The 18580-nt window shown below is 51.4% G+C and overlaps 3 protein-coding genes and 1 long non-coding RNA gene across 7 annotated transcripts in view; 2 read left to right on the top strand and 2 right to left on the bottom strand.

The window, feature by feature from the left end:
• The window catches only part of LTBP2 (latent transforming growth factor beta binding protein 2), a 95376-nt gene extending 89765 nt beyond the window's left edge, over positions 1-5611 (top strand). For 2 of the 3 annotated variants that reach the window (XM_018082375.2, XM_018082374.2), the window contains exons 31-34: positions 212-379; positions 896-1171; positions 1400-1549; positions 4731-5611. In XM_018082375.2, the coding sequence (XP_017937864.2) occupies positions 212-379; positions 896-1171; positions 1400-1549; positions 4731-4897 (761 nt within the window). In that variant the 3' untranslated portion in view covers positions 4898-5611. Of the gene's footprint in view, positions 1-211; positions 380-895; positions 1172-1399; positions 1550-3857; positions 4576-4730 lie in introns of those variants that run through there. The other variant, XM_018082376.2, reaches the window with a different exon arrangement.
• A 631-nt stretch (positions 5612-6242) lies between these two features.
• Positions 6243-8313, bottom strand: NPC2 (NPC intracellular cholesterol transporter 2). The gene is given in 5 exon segments (XM_018082237.2): positions 6243-7040; positions 7650-7822; positions 8021-8128; positions 8228-8279; positions 8281-8313. Coding segments are annotated over 5 exon segments (453 nt in total). The 3' UTR covers positions 6243-6953.
• A 3295-nt stretch (positions 8314-11608) lies between these two features.
• On the bottom strand, positions 11609-12503 carry LOC108641387. Its single transcript, XR_001921978.1, has 2 exons — positions 12168-12503; positions 11609-12046 (listed from the first exon to the last, which is right to left on the bottom strand). It is a non-coding gene; the product is annotated as an uncharacterized LOC108641387 (long non-coding RNA).
• Positions 12504-12576: 73 nt separating this feature from the next.
• ISCA2 (iron-sulfur cluster assembly 2) lies at positions 12577-13979 on the top strand. 2 transcript variants are annotated; one of them, XR_001921977.2, is made up of 5 exons: positions 12635-12654; positions 12809-12974; positions 13111-13226; positions 13415-13645; positions 13768-13979. XR_001921977.2 is itself a non-coding variant. In XM_018083036.2 (4 exons), exons 1-4 carry the CDS (start codon positions 12650-12652, stop codon positions 13587-13589), a joined length of 462 nt encoding a protein of 153 aa, XP_017938525.2. In that variant the 5' UTR covers positions 12577-12649; the 3' UTR covers positions 13590-13979. The 2 variants fall into 2 exon arrangements, 1 of the variants encoding a protein (XP_017938525.2); XM_018083036.2 differs by having other exon boundaries at positions 12577-12654; positions 13415-13979.
• The last annotated feature ends 4601 nt before the right edge of the window (positions 13980-18580 follow it).

Here is an 18580-nt window from a genome sequence, read left to right as displayed (position 1 = left end):
CCCACGCATCCCGCCCCATGGGTGGGTCCACCAAGAAGGACCAGTGGGTGGGAACTTGGTGTCTGGCAGGGATGTGCCAGCAGCAGCACAGTATCCAGCCAGGGCAGGGAGGGGGCAGGAGCTGGGGCACATGGTCATCCCTCTTGGGACAAGATGGGCAGGTACTCTTCTGGATGATTTTGATGGCATCCTTTGTGTGTGTCACTCACAGATGCCTTGGAGGAGTATGAAATCCACCTGGATGTCTGCTGGCAGACCGTTGCTGACTACATCTGCCAAGACCTGCTGCGTGGCGAGCAGACCACGTACACTGAGTGCTGCTGCCGGCTGGGCGAAGCCTGGGGCCAGAACTGTGCACTTTGTCCACACAGGTCCTCTGGTGAGCAGGGTGGCATGGGCAAGCATCTCCCAGCAGAGGTGGGAATGGGCTGGGTTGCCATTGGTCATGTTGTGCAGGTCTGCCGCATAAGGCTCTTTTCTGTATTGCTAAAACCAGCCCAAGGAATAGATACCCCCCCCAACTTCTCCAGGGCTGAGCTGCACTAGTGAGTAGGATGTACTTGAAACTGGTTTGCAATGAGTCCAAGGTATTGGAGAGGAGAGTTCCTCTGTGCATCCCACTGCTCCTGCATAGGTTAGGAGAGGTGAGGTAGTGGCAGCCTGAAATGGGAGCATACTGGGAGCTGGGGTTCTTACTGCTCAAGCTGCCGGCCCAGACAGGAGGTGGTCTTCTTGAAGATGGGATCCCATCAATGAACTACAGAACTGCAGTTTTGGAGGGCTCTGAATGCAGGCCTGGCTCGGCTGACCCAGTGTGGATGCACACTGGCCATAGCAGACCTACCTCTCTTGAGCCAGGCTGCACTGACCATTCCTTTTCTCTCACCACTTGCAGCTGATTTTGCTTTCCTGTGTAATGGGGCCAGTGAAGACAGTGAGAGAGGGGCTGAGCTGCGAGAAAGACCTAGGTATGAGTATGGACCAGGCTTGGAAGACCCCCACTATGGCCTTCCCAGCCCTGATATGGGCCCCTACTACAACTACCTGGAGTCAGAGTATGGAAACCCTGATGCTGGATTCCCTCGGAGGGAACCCAACAGTGAGTTTCATGGCAGCCCTCTCCACCATGGCCCAGTGTGGTCCCCACCTCGCTACCTGCCCAGCCAAACTGGTGAGTACTGGGCGACACAGAGAAGTGCCTTCCCACCCAGCCTGTGTCCATGGGGACTGCCTGGCAGCTCCCACCCTGGCCAGGCTGCTCCAGGCTTGGAGCAAGCTCTGTTACTGGCTGTTCTGAGTCAGTCCTGGCACCACCAGCACTGTCTTGCTGCATGCCGGATGTCCCCTCTGTGGCTGGGTGGAGGGTCACCCTGCCTGACACCACCTTTCCCCTCTCCAGGCCTCTACGAGGGCTTCGAGGGGCTACAGGCAGAGGAGTGTGGGATCCTCAACGGCTGCGAGAACGGGCGCTGCGTGCGCGTCCGGGAAGGATACACCTGCGACTGCTTCGACGGCTTCCAGCTGGACATGACCCGCATGGCCTGCGTGGGTGAGTGCGACCGGGCCCCGCGTCCCCTGGCCGCGGCTGCTCCCTGGCGGTGCCAGCCGGGACAGCTGCCGGAGCTGTCCCGCTCTCCTGGCGATTCCTTCCCATACAGCTCGGGGGGACTCTTCTGGAGGTTCTTCTGGCCACTTTCTGCTGGCAGCTAGATCAGGGCACCTCTGGGCATCACCGGGAGCAGCTGATGGCTCCGTCTTCTCATAACACTCTTGTACATCACCAGCCACTGTTAATGTCCTCTGCATTCACTACTGCCCCGGTGAAATTCCTCACCTTCCACCCTGCAGTATGAGACACGGTCTCTAAAACTTCTCTCTGCATTTCCTCTACATCCTTATGCCATGTCTACATCCTTTTCACACTGCAACTCCCTAAGCCAGCTGAGGCCTCAGATCCTCAACAGAGCAGATGAAGACCTTCTTTTACCTTAGGCATGGCACTTACTCCAATTCCCAACATCCCTACTGCACAAAACAATGGTGCAGCTTCTTCATATAGAACCCATCATCTCTGCCACTCCTAACGCAGCTGGGCAGAATGGCTGCCTGAGCTGTTACTCCCTCTTATGCATTTAGCACTGTTTCCTTTTCCTTGGCCACAGTGCTTTGCATTTGCCTTCAGTGAATTTTGTTTGGTTGAATTTGGACTGCTTCTCTCCTTGATCAGACTGAATCTGAACCCTGCAAAGTGCTTGCAGCCTGGCATCACACACATATATTTTATAAGCATGGGGATTCTTCCTTCATCTACCTTAATGACAACATCTGAATGGAGTGGGAGTCAGGACAGACCCCTGCAGGCTGTGCTTTAAAAGGCTTTTAATGTAACACCCAGGTATTTCTAATTGTTTGGAGTGCAGCTAAGTAGCTCATTGTGCAATTGCCACAGTTTAATCTAGATGATATTTTCTCAGTCTGTTTGAGTGTGTCATGTGAGAGTGTGTTGAAATCTTCACCATGGCCAAGGCACATCATATCCACTACTTCTTCCTTATCTGACAGGCCAGTTATCAGGTCAGACAAGGAAACTAGATTGGCTTAACATAATCAGGCCTTAACTGATCTGCACCAGCTATTTAATGACCCTGTTATCCTTTGGAGGGTTATAACCTAGTCACTAAAAAACCTGAACTGCTTAGGGGAGTGGGGGTGAGCAGACTGTAATTCTGGATTCTCCCTTCTCTGTTTTTGAAGATAGTTACAAGATTTATCCTTCCTTGCTTCTCAAGACCTCCTTTATGCTCCTGTCAACTTTGCAAGGACTGCAGGAGCATTAAGCATATGAACTTGTGTTGCAGAAAGCCTTTACCAATATGGATATAACTGTTTTATCTATCTGAGTGTCAAACCTCTCCATCACAATGTGGCCTTTCCCTCCTTGTGCTCCTGCACCCTTGTTTAAACACTTCAAATGTGGTCTGTGCCCTGTCTGGTCACCATGAGTGTTTTTATGATGGCTGGAACAAAGCCTGTGTTAGCTGTTCCAGCCAGCTCGGCTGGCTTTTGTTTCCCCTGTTGATAAGGACTAGACCGACATTCACCATTGTTTCCTGCTAACGTATTTATGGAGCCTTTGCATGTTGCTTTTCATGCCCTGGACTAACTAGCCCTCATTTTACTCTGGAGACTGGTTTTTTTCCCCTTCAGTTCTGCTACTCAGTTCTGAGTCATCGCTGTGTTTTTACCTTGCTGCCTGCAGCTGTGCAGTGCTTCCCCTCTTGTTTCCCTATAGGGGCAGCTTACCCTGGCCCCGCAAGGTGGGCTGCATGCCCCCACCCCTGCCTGAGTGGGCAAACTCCAGGACTTGGTGCAGCCTGCTAGCACTACTCTGTTGCTTCTGGCTTCTGGGTGGCTCTGGGCTAAAGTGTCGTTTTACTTCTCCTCTTGATTTGGTGGCCAGACCAGCCTGCTCGCTCTTCCAGCTTTTGCTTCCCCCTGCTTACTGGGCTGCAGAGCACATCTCCTTTGATGTGCTGCCTAACATCTCCTCCTTGGGCTACCAAGCAAGCCCATTCTGTTCATGGCAATGTTCTGGTCCTGAGGTTTAGTGCAAGTCCACAGTGCCTTTTTAACCATTGCTTTGGCTGCATATGAAGACTGCCTTGTTCCTCAAGCTCTCTCTTGTCTGTTTCCCCTCTCCTTCTTCCTCCCATGACTGCTGTTCTTCCTCTCACCTCCCTGAAAGTTTTGCTTCTAGCATCCCTCCCTGGGGTTGCACTTCTCTTTCTTTGCCAGATGGCCCTCTCCACCTATGCGAGGTGAGACACAGTCTCTGAAACTTCTCTCTGGGTCCCTAGGGTGGCAGAGCTCTTCAGTCCTCCTGGGGTCCATTGGTTACTACTGGTTACTCTCTCTCCCTTGCTTGGCTGGCTGAACCCATCAACTGCTCCCCACTCCCTGATGATCTCTGGGGGGCTGAGACTGGACTTTGTGGTTCAGAGGGGTTGGACCTGCCTTGGTAGGTGAGGATTTGAGCTCTGGAGGTTCTGTGACTGCAAACAAGGGCTCTGGGGTGTACAGGGGTGCTCTGTCCAGCTGGTTGCCCCATCACAAGTTGGTGTATCTCAGGCAGGGTGTCCAGGTAAGTGCATTTAGCAGAGCAGACCTGTCACAGTGGAGCAGCTGCTGTAGGGCTCACATGCACACCGTAGCCTGGTGGCCAAGTGAGCCCTTTGGCACAGTTTGTAGGTTAATAAAACAAGCCACTGTTTGTGCAGCACGAAGTCCCTCTGTGTTCTGGTCCTGGAGATGATAATCAGCCTCTCAGGGCCACCATCATTTGCCTGCTCAACCTTTTTGGATTGGGAAAGGGCATTTTCCAAGGCTTTCTCCAAGATCATAGGCTATCACAACTTATCAGCAGGAAGCTGCTAACCTGGGGGTGTCACCAGCTGCAGAGCAGGTGGGGCTTTTATCTAGTGTGCATGGGGCACAGTTCACTCCTGTGCTGGAGGATGCCAAATGCTGGGGATGTCACCCTTGGAGACTGAAGGTGCTCTGTGGATATGCTGAGGGTATGGGAGATTGGTGGGGTCACAGGGGACATCCTGGAGGTACTGGAGGGTGGGGTGGGGAACCTGTGTGGGAGGGCTGGGGGAGATGGCAGGAGTACAAGGAGATGTGGCTGTGGGCTGGGACTGCTCACTGCCACCAGCTGCTTCTCCTTGCAGACATCAACGAGTGTGAGGAGGTGGGCAGCCCTGAGCCCCTGTGCCGAGGTGGCACCTGCAAGAACACAGAGGGCTCCTACCGCTGCCAGTGCTTGCCAGGCTATGTGGCCCTGGCCCGGTCACACCACTGCGTGCCCCAGACAGCCCAGAACCCAGCAGCCGCGTAGCTCTAGGAGAGCGGGGGTGAGGGTGCTCCCCTTCTGCGTGTGGCTCCAGGACCTGGGAGCACAGAGAAAGGCCCCCCAGGGCTGCGGGTGCTTCAAGGCTCTTCATTCTTTCCCCTCTGAAGTGCACAACCTCCCCGCCACCTCTCTCTACTTGTCAGGGCTGAGCTCCCAGCCTCTGCACCCCGCTTTGCCCTGCCAGCCCCTGCAATTCCTGCAGCAGAGCCCACCCCAGACCCCAGCACCTGTCACATTGCCCTGTGCCATGGAGGCTCACAGGATGCCTTCCTGTGCCACACAGCCCCAGCCTCTCCCCCTCACCCTGCCAAGAAAGGGGGTTCATCTCCCTGCCACTGCTGCACTGACCTAGTGACAAGCCTCACCCACACCGTGGGTGCTGACCCCACTACTTGTGAAGCGCCCAGGCCAGAGCTTTAAGGGTGGGGGGGCACTCCAGCTTTCTAGAGCTGCTGCCTAACCTTGGGGCATGGGGGAGAGGTCTAGAGGGCCTCAGGGCCAGCTCTCCATGCAGCCCTTAGCCCCACACTTTGCCTTTGTGCCCCATGCTGGCTGGGCAGGGGGAAGGGGAGCAGGCCCACCTTCCTTTCTGTAAAGTTGTTGGTGATTCTTTTTTTTTTTAACCGAGTCTGCTGGAAACTTCTCTCATGTTGTTAAATAAAACATTTATTTTGGGCCCCTGTGGCTCAAGACACTGGGGCTTGTCAGAACTGTGCTTGTCTTGCCTCTGCCAAGGGCAGGGCCATCCCACTCCAGTAAGCCAATTCTTAGCCCTCTCAGCTGGCACATAGCCCCCTCCTGCTCCTGAGCCAGAGCAGAAACCTTTGGCAGGCCAAATCCCCAGCCAAGCCCCAGCCCCAGGGGTCAACTCCAGACCCTGCAGACAGCACGTCAGTTGTGACTGCTCATACCCTGCCTTGTTCTCAGGAGGGGGCTGCAGTTTCAGCATGAGAATGTGCAGTAACTGCAGTTAGCAAAAGCCGTCAGGCAGGTCTGGGATTTGTTTTTCCAGCCTCAGAGCTCACTAGAAAGAACTTTACCTATGCTGCAGCAAGCAAGGCTATGTTCTACACTACCACCTCTTCAGGGAGCCTTTGCACAATTTCAAGCCTGCATAGGACCAACAAGGCAGGAGCACAGCCAGACACTGGCTGGACACGAGCAGCAGGAATGCTTGGCTGCTTGCAGGTCACCCACACTCAAGTCACGTACCACCTCTATCCATGCCTTCAGCTAAGAAATAAAACCAGCTGAACCCCAAGTAGAAGATGCCCAGCCAGTCTCCTTTTCCTCCTGCTCATCTCTACTTATAGAATACAACACAAGCAGATTCTGTCTAGGCTTTATTAAAAGGAAAGTTATAAAAAGAGATTCAGGAGCTCGCAGCAGCTCCAAGTTAGTAGTAGTGCAAACCATTGGTTAGAGAAAGAATCATCCCTGCAGAGACATTGAACGCCACTTGGCTTTGCATCCACAAACACAAAGTTTTCCCAGCTGCAGTCCTGCTGGCTTGAGCAGGGGCTCAGGACAGAAGAGACAGCCAGCTCACAGAAAGACTCCTTCCTTCTGCTTCAGCTGCATGGATAGCAAATGCAGGTCCCAGGGGCATCACAACAGAGCAGGAGAAACACAGGAGAGTGGATGCAACCGGCATTCTAGAAGAGGCACTGAAGGGTTACCAGATAGCAGCTCAGACACTAGCCAGGTTCGCTGCTGAGGAATTCTTTTGTGAGGACAGACAGCTCCACGTCAAACTAATAAAAGTGCCTCCACAGAGCAGCTGGAGGATGATGCTCAGTCACTCCTGCTCCTGCAGCAGACACTGCTGCCCCTTGAGCTGCTGTGAGAACACCCCAGGGGTGTCACCTAAACGTGGTAAGAGTGCTCTGCCCATGGCTGACCTTGCAAGGAACACAATGCTGGTTGCTCAGAGGCTGCAGAGCTCTGAAGTAAGCAGTAAGAAATGCTTATTATATAAAAGAATTTGGCCTGTGTTGTTTCTGTTTTTCCCCTCCCCAAGCCCTGCTAATGGCAGGGCTCCTCAGCTGGTGATCTGCACTGGTATCTTCCAGCAGAACAACATCTGGTCCTGGTCATCCACCAACTCCCACTTCACGATCAGTTTAATCTGAAAGAGAAGAGCAGAGAGGAAAATGAGGGTGTTCAGGAAACCTTAAGGCAAGGGCATAGGGAGAAGAGTTATCACTTGTGTGGAACAAGGAGGTTCTGGGGGCTCTGCACAGAGGACAGAGCTGGGGCATTGCCCTTGCTTGCAGTAGGTGGGCCATGCTCATGCAATGACTCCTGGAGTGGAGGAGGAGGGCTCAGTTGCATGGCACAGAAGACCTCCACACACTGCACTCAGATCCCCATTCCCTGAGAAAGCAAACAGTGGAAACAGCCTGCAACATCCCAGCTGAACTGCACTCCAGAGCCAAGCACCCCGAGTCTGGGAGTGTTCAGCTGCATGCAGCAGACTCTGCTGGGAAGCACAGTACAGGAGGACACTGGAGCAGCTGAAGCCACTTCTCAGCAGCTGGAGCCAGGCTGCTTCCTCTGCTGGGTCTGTCCCAAAGTAGGATCTTGAAACTAGAGCCATGTTCAAAGCAGAAATAACACCACATAGTCTAAGGAGTCTTCTCTCCCTCACCAGAACAGAACAAGGTGTCTTCTCTTAAAGGCAGGTGCCCCAGTAAAGGTGGGAGCTGGGGAGCTGACCAGCTGTCTGCGTACTTACACTGGGGTACTCGTTCTTCACAGGGAGTTTATTCAGGTAGCTGTAAGAATGGCCCTTCTGAATGGGGCACTGGATCCCGGACTTGCATCCATCGGGCTCAGGAATAGGAAAGGGTATGTCCACGTGCAGCATCTCGCCGTACACCCTTGCTTTGCTGCCCTGGCTCTCGATCTCTGCAAAACACGGAGAATATGTGTATACCTCACATCCTCCTCTCCACATACCCCAAAGGCTGCAAGAATACAACTAAGGGACACTCCTCCTCCCACCCAGACCCCTTTCCATCCGCCCTTCCCCACTCCTCTCCAAGCAGTGGAACACGGAGAGGATTACCTCCCTCTCCCCACCCCTGCCGGGGACACGATCCTTACTGCTGGCGAAGGTGACGTTGATGCTGTAGGATGTCCCCTTATGCAGCAGGCAAGGCTGAGTGGGGCAAGGGCTCACGTTCACCTCCTGGATGCTGCCGTCTACGGAACCTGCAAGGAAAAGTCGGGATTACCGGGCCGTCTCCGCCTGCTTACACCCCGCCGCCGCCTCCCGCTGCCCCGAGGCCGAGCGGGGCCGGAGCCACTCACCACAGTCGACGAAGCGGAGAGGCTCGGCCAGGGCAGTGGCGGCGGCGCCCAAGCACCAGAAGCAGGGCGAGCGGGGACGGCACCATGGCGAGGGCGGCGGCAGCAACTGGGAGCTCGGCCCGGCGGCGGCTCCGCGCAGTCACCATGAGGGCGGGGCCCCGCCCGCCGGTCAGCTGGGGCCGGCTCCGCCCGCGGGGCCGGGCCGGGACCCACCACGCGATCCCGGGGGCGGCCTGCGGCTGGGCCGCCCGCCCCTGGCGCCGCGGCGGAGGGAAGGTTGCACCGGGGAAAAGGGTACAGCGCCGTGACAGGACAGCGGGGGGGAAGGGGGCAGTGGGGGTGTGGTGTGCCCTTGGACAGACAGACACCCTCTCCAACAGCGCTGCCACTGGACATCCCCACTCCTGGGCTATCCTGGTGGAGTCAGTGCCAAAGGTAGCAGCCGGAGGACAGGCTGAAGTACAGGCAGTGCGATGGGCCGGGAAGCTCTTTTGCTGCTTCTGCTGAAAGGAGAGAAACATAACCCCCCTGCTGTAGTAGACCAGCCCGTCTGTCGCTTCCGTCATATCTCGTGTTCTGCATGTTGAAAGTTGTCTGTGTAACCTGAGTGCCAGAAGTTACATCTGCTGAGTACCTGGCGTGGCTGCTGCGTTTTACAGAGCACACACACACTGTGAATCTTGTTTCTCAAACTCGTGAAATGCCATAGGCTCCCTGCTTTGTGCTGTGGATGCCAGGACAAACCAGAGGATGAGGAAGATGCTTCAGAAAGCATTTGACCCAAGCTTTTCAGCAATTTCACATGGTAGCAAGTTTTAGCCTTTCTGGGGTCATGTCAGGAACATAGTAGAGACAAAGGCACATGAGTGCTGATTTGGTAGGAACGTGGCAGAGCTAACACAGCGTCCCCACTTCAGACCCAGTGAAGTGTCTGCCTGCTCAGCTGCAGCTGCACAACCAAGTGACTCAGACGTGACACCCGACGCTTTGCTCAGGCTCTCTGCAAAGGGTGTCACATCAGAAACCCAAGAGGTGTTAGTAGGACCAAGCAGAACATACTCTTATGCATATCTGCTGAGCAGTTTAGCACTTCAGAAGAAGAGGGATCCCTTCCTTCAGAAAGGAACATGGGGCTTTTTAATGTTTTTTTAAGATTTTGAATAAGCATTTGATTTGCAGAGGCAAGCAGACCAGGGTGGTTACAGCAACCCTATCAAAAAACCTCAGAAGACCCTGCTGAGACTAAGCCATGTATTTAAGCCCACCTAGCACACTTTATAAATGACCCATCCTTGCACATTGGAAATCATTCTCTTTGAAAGGCTTTCCTTCTCTGCATCCTTCCAGTCTTACAAATGGTAAACAAAGCAGGCTTATCTGACTTCTGGGAACAGAACTGTAGTCAGGTCAGACTAACACCATAAAATGCCATCACACATTCACGGGATAAGCAGGGCTTGGAATTTGCTTGGGTGTGAATTCCACAGTGCATTAAATCAGGATGCATTCCTGTGAAACAACTAACCAGATATCTTTGCTTCACAGATGCTTTTGCACAGTGGCAGCGACACATAAATACAAGTCAACACGTGTTTCAAAGGCTTTGAACTAAAAATCATTGAATCTAGGATCAAAATTAACATGTCTATTTCCCCCTTCCTCCTCCAAACTGGGGCCTAATAAGTGTAAGTTTGTAAAACTACAGCCAAGGCCTTTAGAGAAGAAAGACGCAGAAACCTTCTGCCCAAGGTTTTTAGCTGATATCACACATTACCATCGTGTCAGTTTTGCAATAACAGCACTTAAAGCTTAGATTCCCCAGGGCAGCATAAGCACTTTAGGCCAAACAGACCTTGCTTTTAGGCACATGACCCTTTTGACATCTGATAAAAGGCATGGGCCTCCTGGTCCCCTTGAAACCCAACATTGTACCAAAATACTTGAGAAAGACTCAATTCAACTTTAGGTTGGACTCATTATTTTGCAGATGGGGCTCCTTCCAGATTACCAACATCACAGGGAGCTTACGATTAGGTTCAGAAATACCAGGAGAAATGACTAAGAAAGCTAACAGACTAATTCTTTCCAACAAGACTGATAATCAAGTTCTTCATTTCTGTAATCCAACCAACTCTATTACATGAGGAAAAGCCTAAAGTTCCACTTCAGAATCTAGCTACACCTGATTAATCCAAATCCCTCCAACAGCATCGCGCTTACAGGGACTACAGTGGCAGTGAATACAAAAGTCAGGTTTTCAAGAAAATCCACATACTAATCAATTTTGCTGTTCTTTCAGCCAGAACAGGCTCCTTTTGCTACAGATTGTCAGAATCACATTGAAATGCATCACATCCACTCTCAACACCACACCAGAGGTTTTATTATCACCAGCTTCTGAAGCACTGAAACAAGCTCAGTTTCTCACCAAAACAGATACAAGATGATTTAAGTATCAGAGGAGAAAAGAGCAAAATATCTAGAGAATTCAACTCACAGACAAATCTCCTCAATACAGTGTGCTTAACAATAGCTAAAGGAACTCCCTGAACCCACATGCCACAGACCAGAAGAGAAAAGCAAAACACAACCAAACTTAAAACCAGATTATGTCCATCTATCAGGAACAAGATGACCAACAAAAGCACAGCCCAGGAAAGAAACAAAACTAGACTGTAACTCTGAAAAAAAACCCAACAAACCATCACTGTACCACATAGCTGACTGAAGGAAAAAATGGCCAGTGATAAGAAAGAGGTGCAAAGGAGTAGCTGTTCTTAGTTACACCCACCTCTCCTAGCTGCTCAAAAAAATTTGCCCCCAGCACATGAGTCACTCCTCAGCATAGTGGATCATTAATTATATTAACTCTGAGTGAGGCTAGCTGGCCTTTCTCTCATTCCTTCAGGCTGCAGTAGCCATCTCAGCGACGTCCCGAAGTGCCTTGAAGGTACTTGCCATGCTTCTGCCTCTTAACACCGGTAAAAACAAAGGCAGCTAGAAAGTTAGAGTGTCTGGGTTTTGGGGCTACATCCATTCCAAAAGGTGTTCACAGTAGATAGAGCCACACCATGGGGAAGTGCAGTGGGATCAGTCTAACACACCATGCAGGAGCAAGAAGGGAAGCCAGTGCATTACGGAAAGCAGGCATGATCTCTTGCCTTTTCTCCCAGGAGGTTTTGATTCCCTCTTCCAAAGCTGTCTGCTTTTGAGACACCACATTGATAATAACTGAGAAACACCCCAATATGTTTTTTTAAAACATTCAGTGGTCCAATACACCTGATAAGGATTCATCAACCACTGCAGGCACCTGCCCTGCTGGGATACTTTCCTGGCTTTATCCTAACCTCATTAGAGCTAACACAAGACCAAACAAAATTAAACAGCTCAAACCAGTCTTTATTTACATGCTCAGGTTTGGAACAAATAAGCAAAGGCACGTGGTTTCAAAAGCATTGCCTTTCTTGGAGCAGGACGGTGAGAAAGCAAACTGTCACAGGGTCCCAAGGTCCCCTGATGGTAAATCACCTCCTCTTGCTGGGATGACTGGTTTTCCTCCACGAGTCTTCCACACAGTCACTGTATGACTCTCCACAGACCTGGCTGGGGCTGAGGAACAGGATTCCTCCCACAGAAGCACATGAGGAAGCGATAAAGACTTTTAACCGCAGGTGCACCTGTGATCGACCGGCCAGGCCACTGTCACACGGCAGACATCAGGAGGAGGTTATACCACCGTGGGAGGGAAACGTGCCCCGGGTGGCCGTAGGGGAGGCCACGGGGCAGGCTTGGGGTGGGGGTCTCCTTCCCCCCTTCCTGCGGTGGGAGGAGAGGGACGGTGTGGGTCTGAGGCTGAGCATGCTTCCCTGGCACCGGGGCAAAGCGCCCGTCCAGAGGAAGAATAGCCTCCACAGGGATTTCTGAGCTGAGCCCCTACCTGATAAAGGAGAGCAGACGAGTCGGGATCAGGGGAAAACCCTAAAAGCTCTCAACTCTGGCCCCGTGTTTGCTCTTCTGCTTGCCTAACTCCCCTGCGGCGGCACCTTGATCCCTCCCTGAGTTCTACTCGGGATAAACGACCTCACAGCTACTCGCGGCACAAGCACGCGATGACGGGCAGCACTGCGCTGTTTATTGCTCCCCACTGTTTTACTGCTGTTTGCTTCCCTCTGCGAGCACCTCCAAGGACGAAAGGCGGCTTCGTGCCTTCCTGCGAAGCTGCAGCGGGTTCCCGGGCCCAGCGGCCCAGCTGTGCCGGCGCACGATCGCCGGTGCCCCGCTGCCCGCCCGCTGGGGAGCGGCCGCTCGCCGGGGCGGCACTTCCGCCTCTGCGGACGCCGTGGCGGCGGGCGGGGCTGGGCCTATTATGGCGGCGCCGGGGGCGCTGCGGCGGTGGTGGGTGCTGGCGCTGGCGGCCGGATGAGGTACCGCTCCCTTGGATACCCCAGCCCTAGGGTCCCTCCCCCGGGGATGCCGAGTGTCTCCGCTGCGCGGCAAGGGGCCCGGCATCTGCGGGGGTCGGGCGGCGTGGCGGGGACCCCTGAGGGCTCGCCTCTCCTCCCTTCTCCCCGAGGGCAGCTGGGGCCCCGCTCCGCCGTGCCGAGGACCAGCGCTGCCGAGGCCCTCGCCTGAGCCTGCCCGGGCTGTCCGCCCGCTGCGGTGGGAGTCGTCCTTCTCCCAGCCGGGCCCGACGGAGAGCGAGCCCAGCGAAGGACAGGTCTTCCTCAGCGAAAGCTGCGTGAAGGTGGGGACCCCAGGAGGGCTCCGGTGTCTCTGGGAGGGATTTCCGAAGTGCCCGGCCTGCCGTGGGTGCACAAGGGAGGCGTTTAAGTGTCGCTAGTTTGCTCAGTAGGCCTTTTAATCCTTTTCCTTATTTGCAGAGACTGCTGGAGATTGCAGAAGGCTCAGAGTTTCTCAGGCTGCAGGTGGAAGGAGGTGGCTGCTCTGGCTTCCAGTACAAGTTTTCCTTGGACACAGTTATCAATCCTGATGACAGGCAAGGACAAAGGGGTGTAATGGTGATTAGGTATTACTGTTCTTTGTAAAAATGGCAGAGGAGGTATGTGTGACTGTAGGATCTTGCATTGAAGGGAAGAAGCCTATGAGATAAGGAGACTGCTCAGGCTGTGCTTCTCTGGAAGGTCTTTGGCACAGTTAATGGTTAAATATGCCGCTTTTTTGTAGGGTGTTTGAACAAGGTGGTGCCCGTGTGGTTGTGGATGTGGACAGCCTGGCCTTCGTGAAAGGTTCCATGGTGGACTTCAGCCAGGAGCTGATCCGAAGCTCCTTCCAGGTGGTGAGCAACCCCCAGGCAGAGAAGGGTTGCTCATGTGGGACTTCCTTCTCTGTCAAATTCTGACTGGACTTCCCATGGATGGACACTGTTTTCAGACACTTCCTGGCAGTCTTCAGAGGGTTTGTTCTTTTCCCAGCTGCTCCTTCTCATCTCGCTCTATGACACAGCTGTTACACATTACTGCAGCTGTGTGTTTGTTTGCACTGAGCCTGTCTCCAAGACTTGTTGGCCTTCCCTTCAGAAACATGAAGCAACCATGAGCACGCACACGGGAGCCTCTTCAGCACCTTGTGAGCCACTGGCCAGGTGGTGCTGACTCGCCTGCCCTGTCCTGAATGTGGAACCATTTAACTGTTTCTCTCTGCAAGAGATGGCTATAAATATATATATGTGTGTGTGCGTGTGCAGGTGTATTTATTGAAAATTCTTAGTAAAAAAAGTCTCTGAGATTGATTGGCGTTGCTCGTGCATTTACGGGTGGGTAGAATCTGAGTTCTTTTCAGGCTGCTGTTGCTTATCCCTTGTCATTCAGCTGAATGGGACTTGGAGTCTTTCTCACATATACCACCCAGGGTTGCTGTCTCTCCACTCACAGCTCGCAGTGGGCTTTTCCAAGTACTTTGCTGTTTCCTTGCTGAGCAGACTTCTCTTGGTCCCAAGAACCTATGGTGGTTTTGCTGCGAGTTCCTGGGATGAAGGTTCTTACTTATTCAGAGTAAGTGAAACTGAAAATTGAGGTAGGAAGAATTAATAGCTTATCTTTTTATTTAAAAAAACCCAAAAACCCCAAAAAACAACAACCAAAAAAATCCCAAATACTTTTACGTAAACAAAAATAAAACCCATAGCTCTATATGGCCCAGTGCTACTTCAGGCTGTTCCTAAACCTGACTTGGAGTTTTAGGTCATACAGACTCTCAGGTTTCATAGTGTGTTTGCTGCCTTCTCTTGCCAGCAGGAAGGGAAGTTAAGGTGACATAGAGTTGGATCTGGAGTACTGGTTTGGGGTCCTCAAGTCCTTTTGACCTAAAGTTGTCTGGGAAGTTTTTTCATAGCTCATTTTACCCTTAAGTCTCAGTCTAACATGACTGGTTTGATGAAAGACTCTCAGGTAATGGGAAATCTAGAAGTTTCCAGAATAACATCCTTTTGATTAGTCATTTTCTATAGTTTTTTATCTGCCACTAGATGTCTTTTAAATCAAAGTGATTCACCTGCTTCTGGATGAAAAGAAGAGGTGGGGAAGCTATTTTTGTTCCCTCTCTTGTGTTTTATGTGATCATAACCAAATTGTCTAAGACTCGAGTCTTTCACGTGAATGTGGAAGCACTGCATGACTTTGGTGTTAAGGGAACTGCTTATGGCAAACTATGAGCTTTTTAAGTCTCCATGCCAAAGGCATTTTTGTTGTTAAGCTTTCCAAATGCCTTTTTAAACTAATGAGCAGTGTCTGTGTAGAGCACTGTTTTGCCTGTTTATTTCTACTGCTCAGAGTTGGTAGCCAGCTAGTTTCAGTTTCATCCATAGATGTTACAGGAGGTCATATGTGATCTGCTCTGACTTTGTCACATGAACAGGATGTGGACCAGCAGCTCTTTCAGTTTAGCCCTTTTGATTTCCTGCAGTCAACATCTGCCTGGTTACCTTGCTATCAGAGAATGCTGAATGTAGCACTGTCACGTTTTGTGAAAGGGAGTAAAAGGACGTGGTTAAAAGACTTACCTAAACCCCTGCAGGGTGTTTTGACACTGCCCTTGTGCTCCCAGATCTGGGAGGTGATGTTAACCAAAACTGCATTTGAAAAGTATAAGACCTTAAAGCTTGTGTAGGTAGCATACATTACATAAACTCAATTTCTTTCAGCTGGGATAAATCAAAGTTGGCCAGAGGAATTGCTTTCTGAACCAGGAAGATCCGTTCTTGATCCGTTTCACACAGGCCTAGGTCAAGTCTCTTTTGGGACCTCTTATGGGAAATAAAAGTGCAGCAGTAGTGCTGGGGAGGTAGCAAACCAGCAGCTACCAAGGCTTTTTTTCCCCTAAACTAAAGCCAGTCTTCAGCCTCTGTAAGCCTGCAGGCTTCATCTTGGATTACTGTTCTTGCTAAATGTAAATGTGCTGTGTTGAACCTAGCCAGGTGCCACCTGGCTTCACTTGCTCTACACTGATGCAGTAAATGGAGCAAGTGCTGTCCATGTGCAGTGCCACCACTTTCAGAGAACCTACCTCTCCCTCACAAGGACCGTGCAGAGGATGAGGCTTTGGTCCCCCCCAGAGTCACTTGCAGTGTTGCTGTAAAGCTCGCACATGTGGCTTGCGTTGCCCGCGGCTCTGGCAGTACTGCTCTGACTGCACTAGGTGGACCCCTTACTCCTTGGGAGTTGCTGCACTGGACATACACAGGCATTTCGACCACTTTCGGGGGGTCGGGTTGGGTCTGCTCCCTGCAGGACCTAAGTAGAAGCAAAAGTTTCTTTACAGCTGTCTCTTTCGGAGGCAGGCTGGAGCCAAGTTCGTCTGGTATTGCAGCAGCCTTGTCACTACAACAGAGAAACTGCTAGAAGCTGGAGAGGTTCTAGCCATACATTCCTCTTGGCCTCCTAGTCCTGCTTCCTGGGAGTAGCTGTAATTTGTTGGCCAAAGCTACTAGTTTTCCAGTTCCCAGTAGGGAATGGGTGCAAAGGGCTGTCTGTCACCCTGAGAGTTGGTCTGATTCTTAAAGAGTCTGTCAGTACATCAGAAATTGAAAACTTCTGTCGATGCTAGGAAGTCAGCAAAGGGGGTGAAGGTGATCTTGGTGAATTTTGACTGTGTAGACAAAAAAGGCTAGATCCTACAAAAAGCCCTAACCTGTCAAGGTTTGTATACTGAATAGCCGTAGGTGCCAAAGATGGCACCACACTGTAGGCTGTGGGGCAAGTGGTGCCAAGAGAAGGACACACAGGATTAGACAGGAAATTTGGTTCTGCCTGGGCCATGAGGGGCTGCCAAGGCATGCCTGTGAGGGAATAGGTGGGAGCCTTTGTACTGAACCACTGAGGAGAAGCTGGAGGTGCCGCCTTCGCTTCATGGCAAATGAGAAGCTGCAGTGGAAAATCTTTCTCTGCTCCCACATAAAGAAGGAGGATTCTCTCAGTTCACCCACCTGACAAGGAATGAATGATCAAGAAAGATATTTATGGAAACCTATGTTAAGATGAAACTTCAAGGAAAAAGGGCACAATCATCAGTGTCACTGACAGGAACGTAGAAGAAGATGGAATAGAAATTCTCCCTTTGGTGAGAGCTTGTGGGAGCTCTGCAGGGACTTGTTAGGGGATGACCAACACATCCTGTGAGCCTGTGAGAACTGGTTCAGTTCTTCAAATTAGGTATCTATCATCACCTATTAACTGTGGGTCCCTCTTCAAGGCTTCGAGCCAGGCAATGGGTAATGGCACATTTTTGTCGTGTCCTTTTTTTGTGGTTTAGGGATATGCATACGAGTGCTGTGCTTGTGTTGGAGGGCTCCTGTGTGGTATTGTTTGCTAAGAAAGAACATTTTGAGGTGAGTGCCTGCAATAAGACCAATGACCAACCAGAGTGGATGTTAGGGAAATAAGTCCTTCTCATCCACAAACTGCAAAATTTCACTAAGCTCAGACCTTTCCCTTGTGAAGTTGTACATCTGTACAGAGCTGTTGGGTGAGTCAGGAAGATAACTAGGGTTGAGGAGCCAGTACCCCTTGGATGACACCCACTGGGGCTTTTGCTTCTCCCACGCAGTAGTGTAATTTCCTGCCACCTTAAGGGCTTAGATGAATCCAGCACATGGGATAGGATTCATCTAAGCACACGGGATAGGAATCACTGCACAGTGGAGGAGGCAATAACAGGAAGGCAAAAGTGCATGACAGAAGGCTTCTCTTGTCTGTGTCCCATGCTGTGAAGGCACACACTTTATATCAAGACTGTTTTCAGCCTTACAAACATTTCAAACGTCTGGTGGCAGCTGGAAGTAAAAAACCAGAGTGGTATAAATCCCACTGTAAGCTGGGACTGGTCAGTGGAGTTTATTGAATTACAGAATTGAATATCCTGAGTTGGAAGCGACCCACAAGGATTATTGAGTCCAAAAATTATACCATGTGCCTGAGAGCATTGTCCAAATGCTTCCTGAACTCTATCGTGTCTGGTGCTGTGACCACTTCTCTGGGGAGCCTGTTCCAGTGCTCAACCGCCCTCTGGGTGATGAACCTTATCCTAATATCTGACCTAAACCTCCACTCCTAATATCTGACTTAAACCTCCACTGACACAGCTTCATGCCATTCTCTCTGGTCCTATCACTGGTCACTACAGAGAAGAGATCAGTGCCTGCCCCTCCGCTTCCCCTTGTGAGGAAGTTGTAGGCTGTGATAAGGTCTCCCCTCAGTCTCCTCCAGGCTGAACAAGACAAGTGACATCAGCCACTCCTCATACAGCTTCCCCTCTAGGCCCTTCACTGTCTTTGTAGCCTCTTTTGGACAGCTTTATATCCTTCTTATATTATGGCACCCAAAACTGCACACAGTACTCAAGGTGAGGCCACCCCAGTGCAGAGAAGAGAGGGACAATCCCCTCCCTCGACTGGCTGGCGATGCTTTGCCTGATGCCCCCTAGGACACAGTGGGCCCTCCTGGCTGCCAGGGCACTGCTGACTTATACAACTTGCTGTCGATGAGGACCCCCAACAGGGCTACTCTTGGGAGTTCAGAGAAAAAAATCAAAGCAAGTGTGCTGTATTTCCCAATGAGCTGCTACAACACATGCTTAAGGACTGAATCAAACATAATCTCCACTGGCAAACAGCACCATCAGGTTCATTAGCAGAGGGCATGATAGGATGTGCACCATTTAGATGCTTAAATTTTTTTGCCTGTTTTCATGCAGACCAGATAAAACCCTCACCAAGTGTTTACTATGCTTCTCTGGAATGGGCCATAGCTGCTGGAGAAACTGGCAGCAGAGAAAGAGATAACCTTGTTTAATGGTTTGTTTGATACAACTGTCAGCCATCCTGGATAAAGAACCACA

This window comes from Manacus vitellinus, unplaced genomic scaffold (assembly GCF_001715985.3).
Source record: "Manacus vitellinus isolate BGI_N305 unplaced genomic scaffold, ASM171598v3 scaffold_6_pilon, whole genome shotgun sequence".
NCBI classification, from domain to species: domain Eukaryota; kingdom Metazoa; phylum Chordata; class Aves; order Passeriformes; family Pipridae; genus Manacus; species Manacus vitellinus.
Note: the sequence above shows the minus strand (reverse complement) of the source record. Positions and strands in the feature narration are given on the sequence as shown.

What these genes read in the sequence shown, in the direction of transcription:
- ISCA2 (XM_018083036.2), top strand. An exon ending in TCAGCGAAAGCTGCGTGAAG is followed by an intron (nt 12,975 to 13,110) that starts GTGGGGACCCCA and finishes CCTTATTTGCAG; the next exon opens with AGACTGCTGGAGATTGCAGA. An exon ending in GTTATCAATCCTGATGACAG is followed by an intron (nt 13,227 to 13,414) that starts GCAAGGACAAAG and finishes GCTTTTTTGTAG; the next exon opens with GGTGTTTGAACAAGGTGGTG.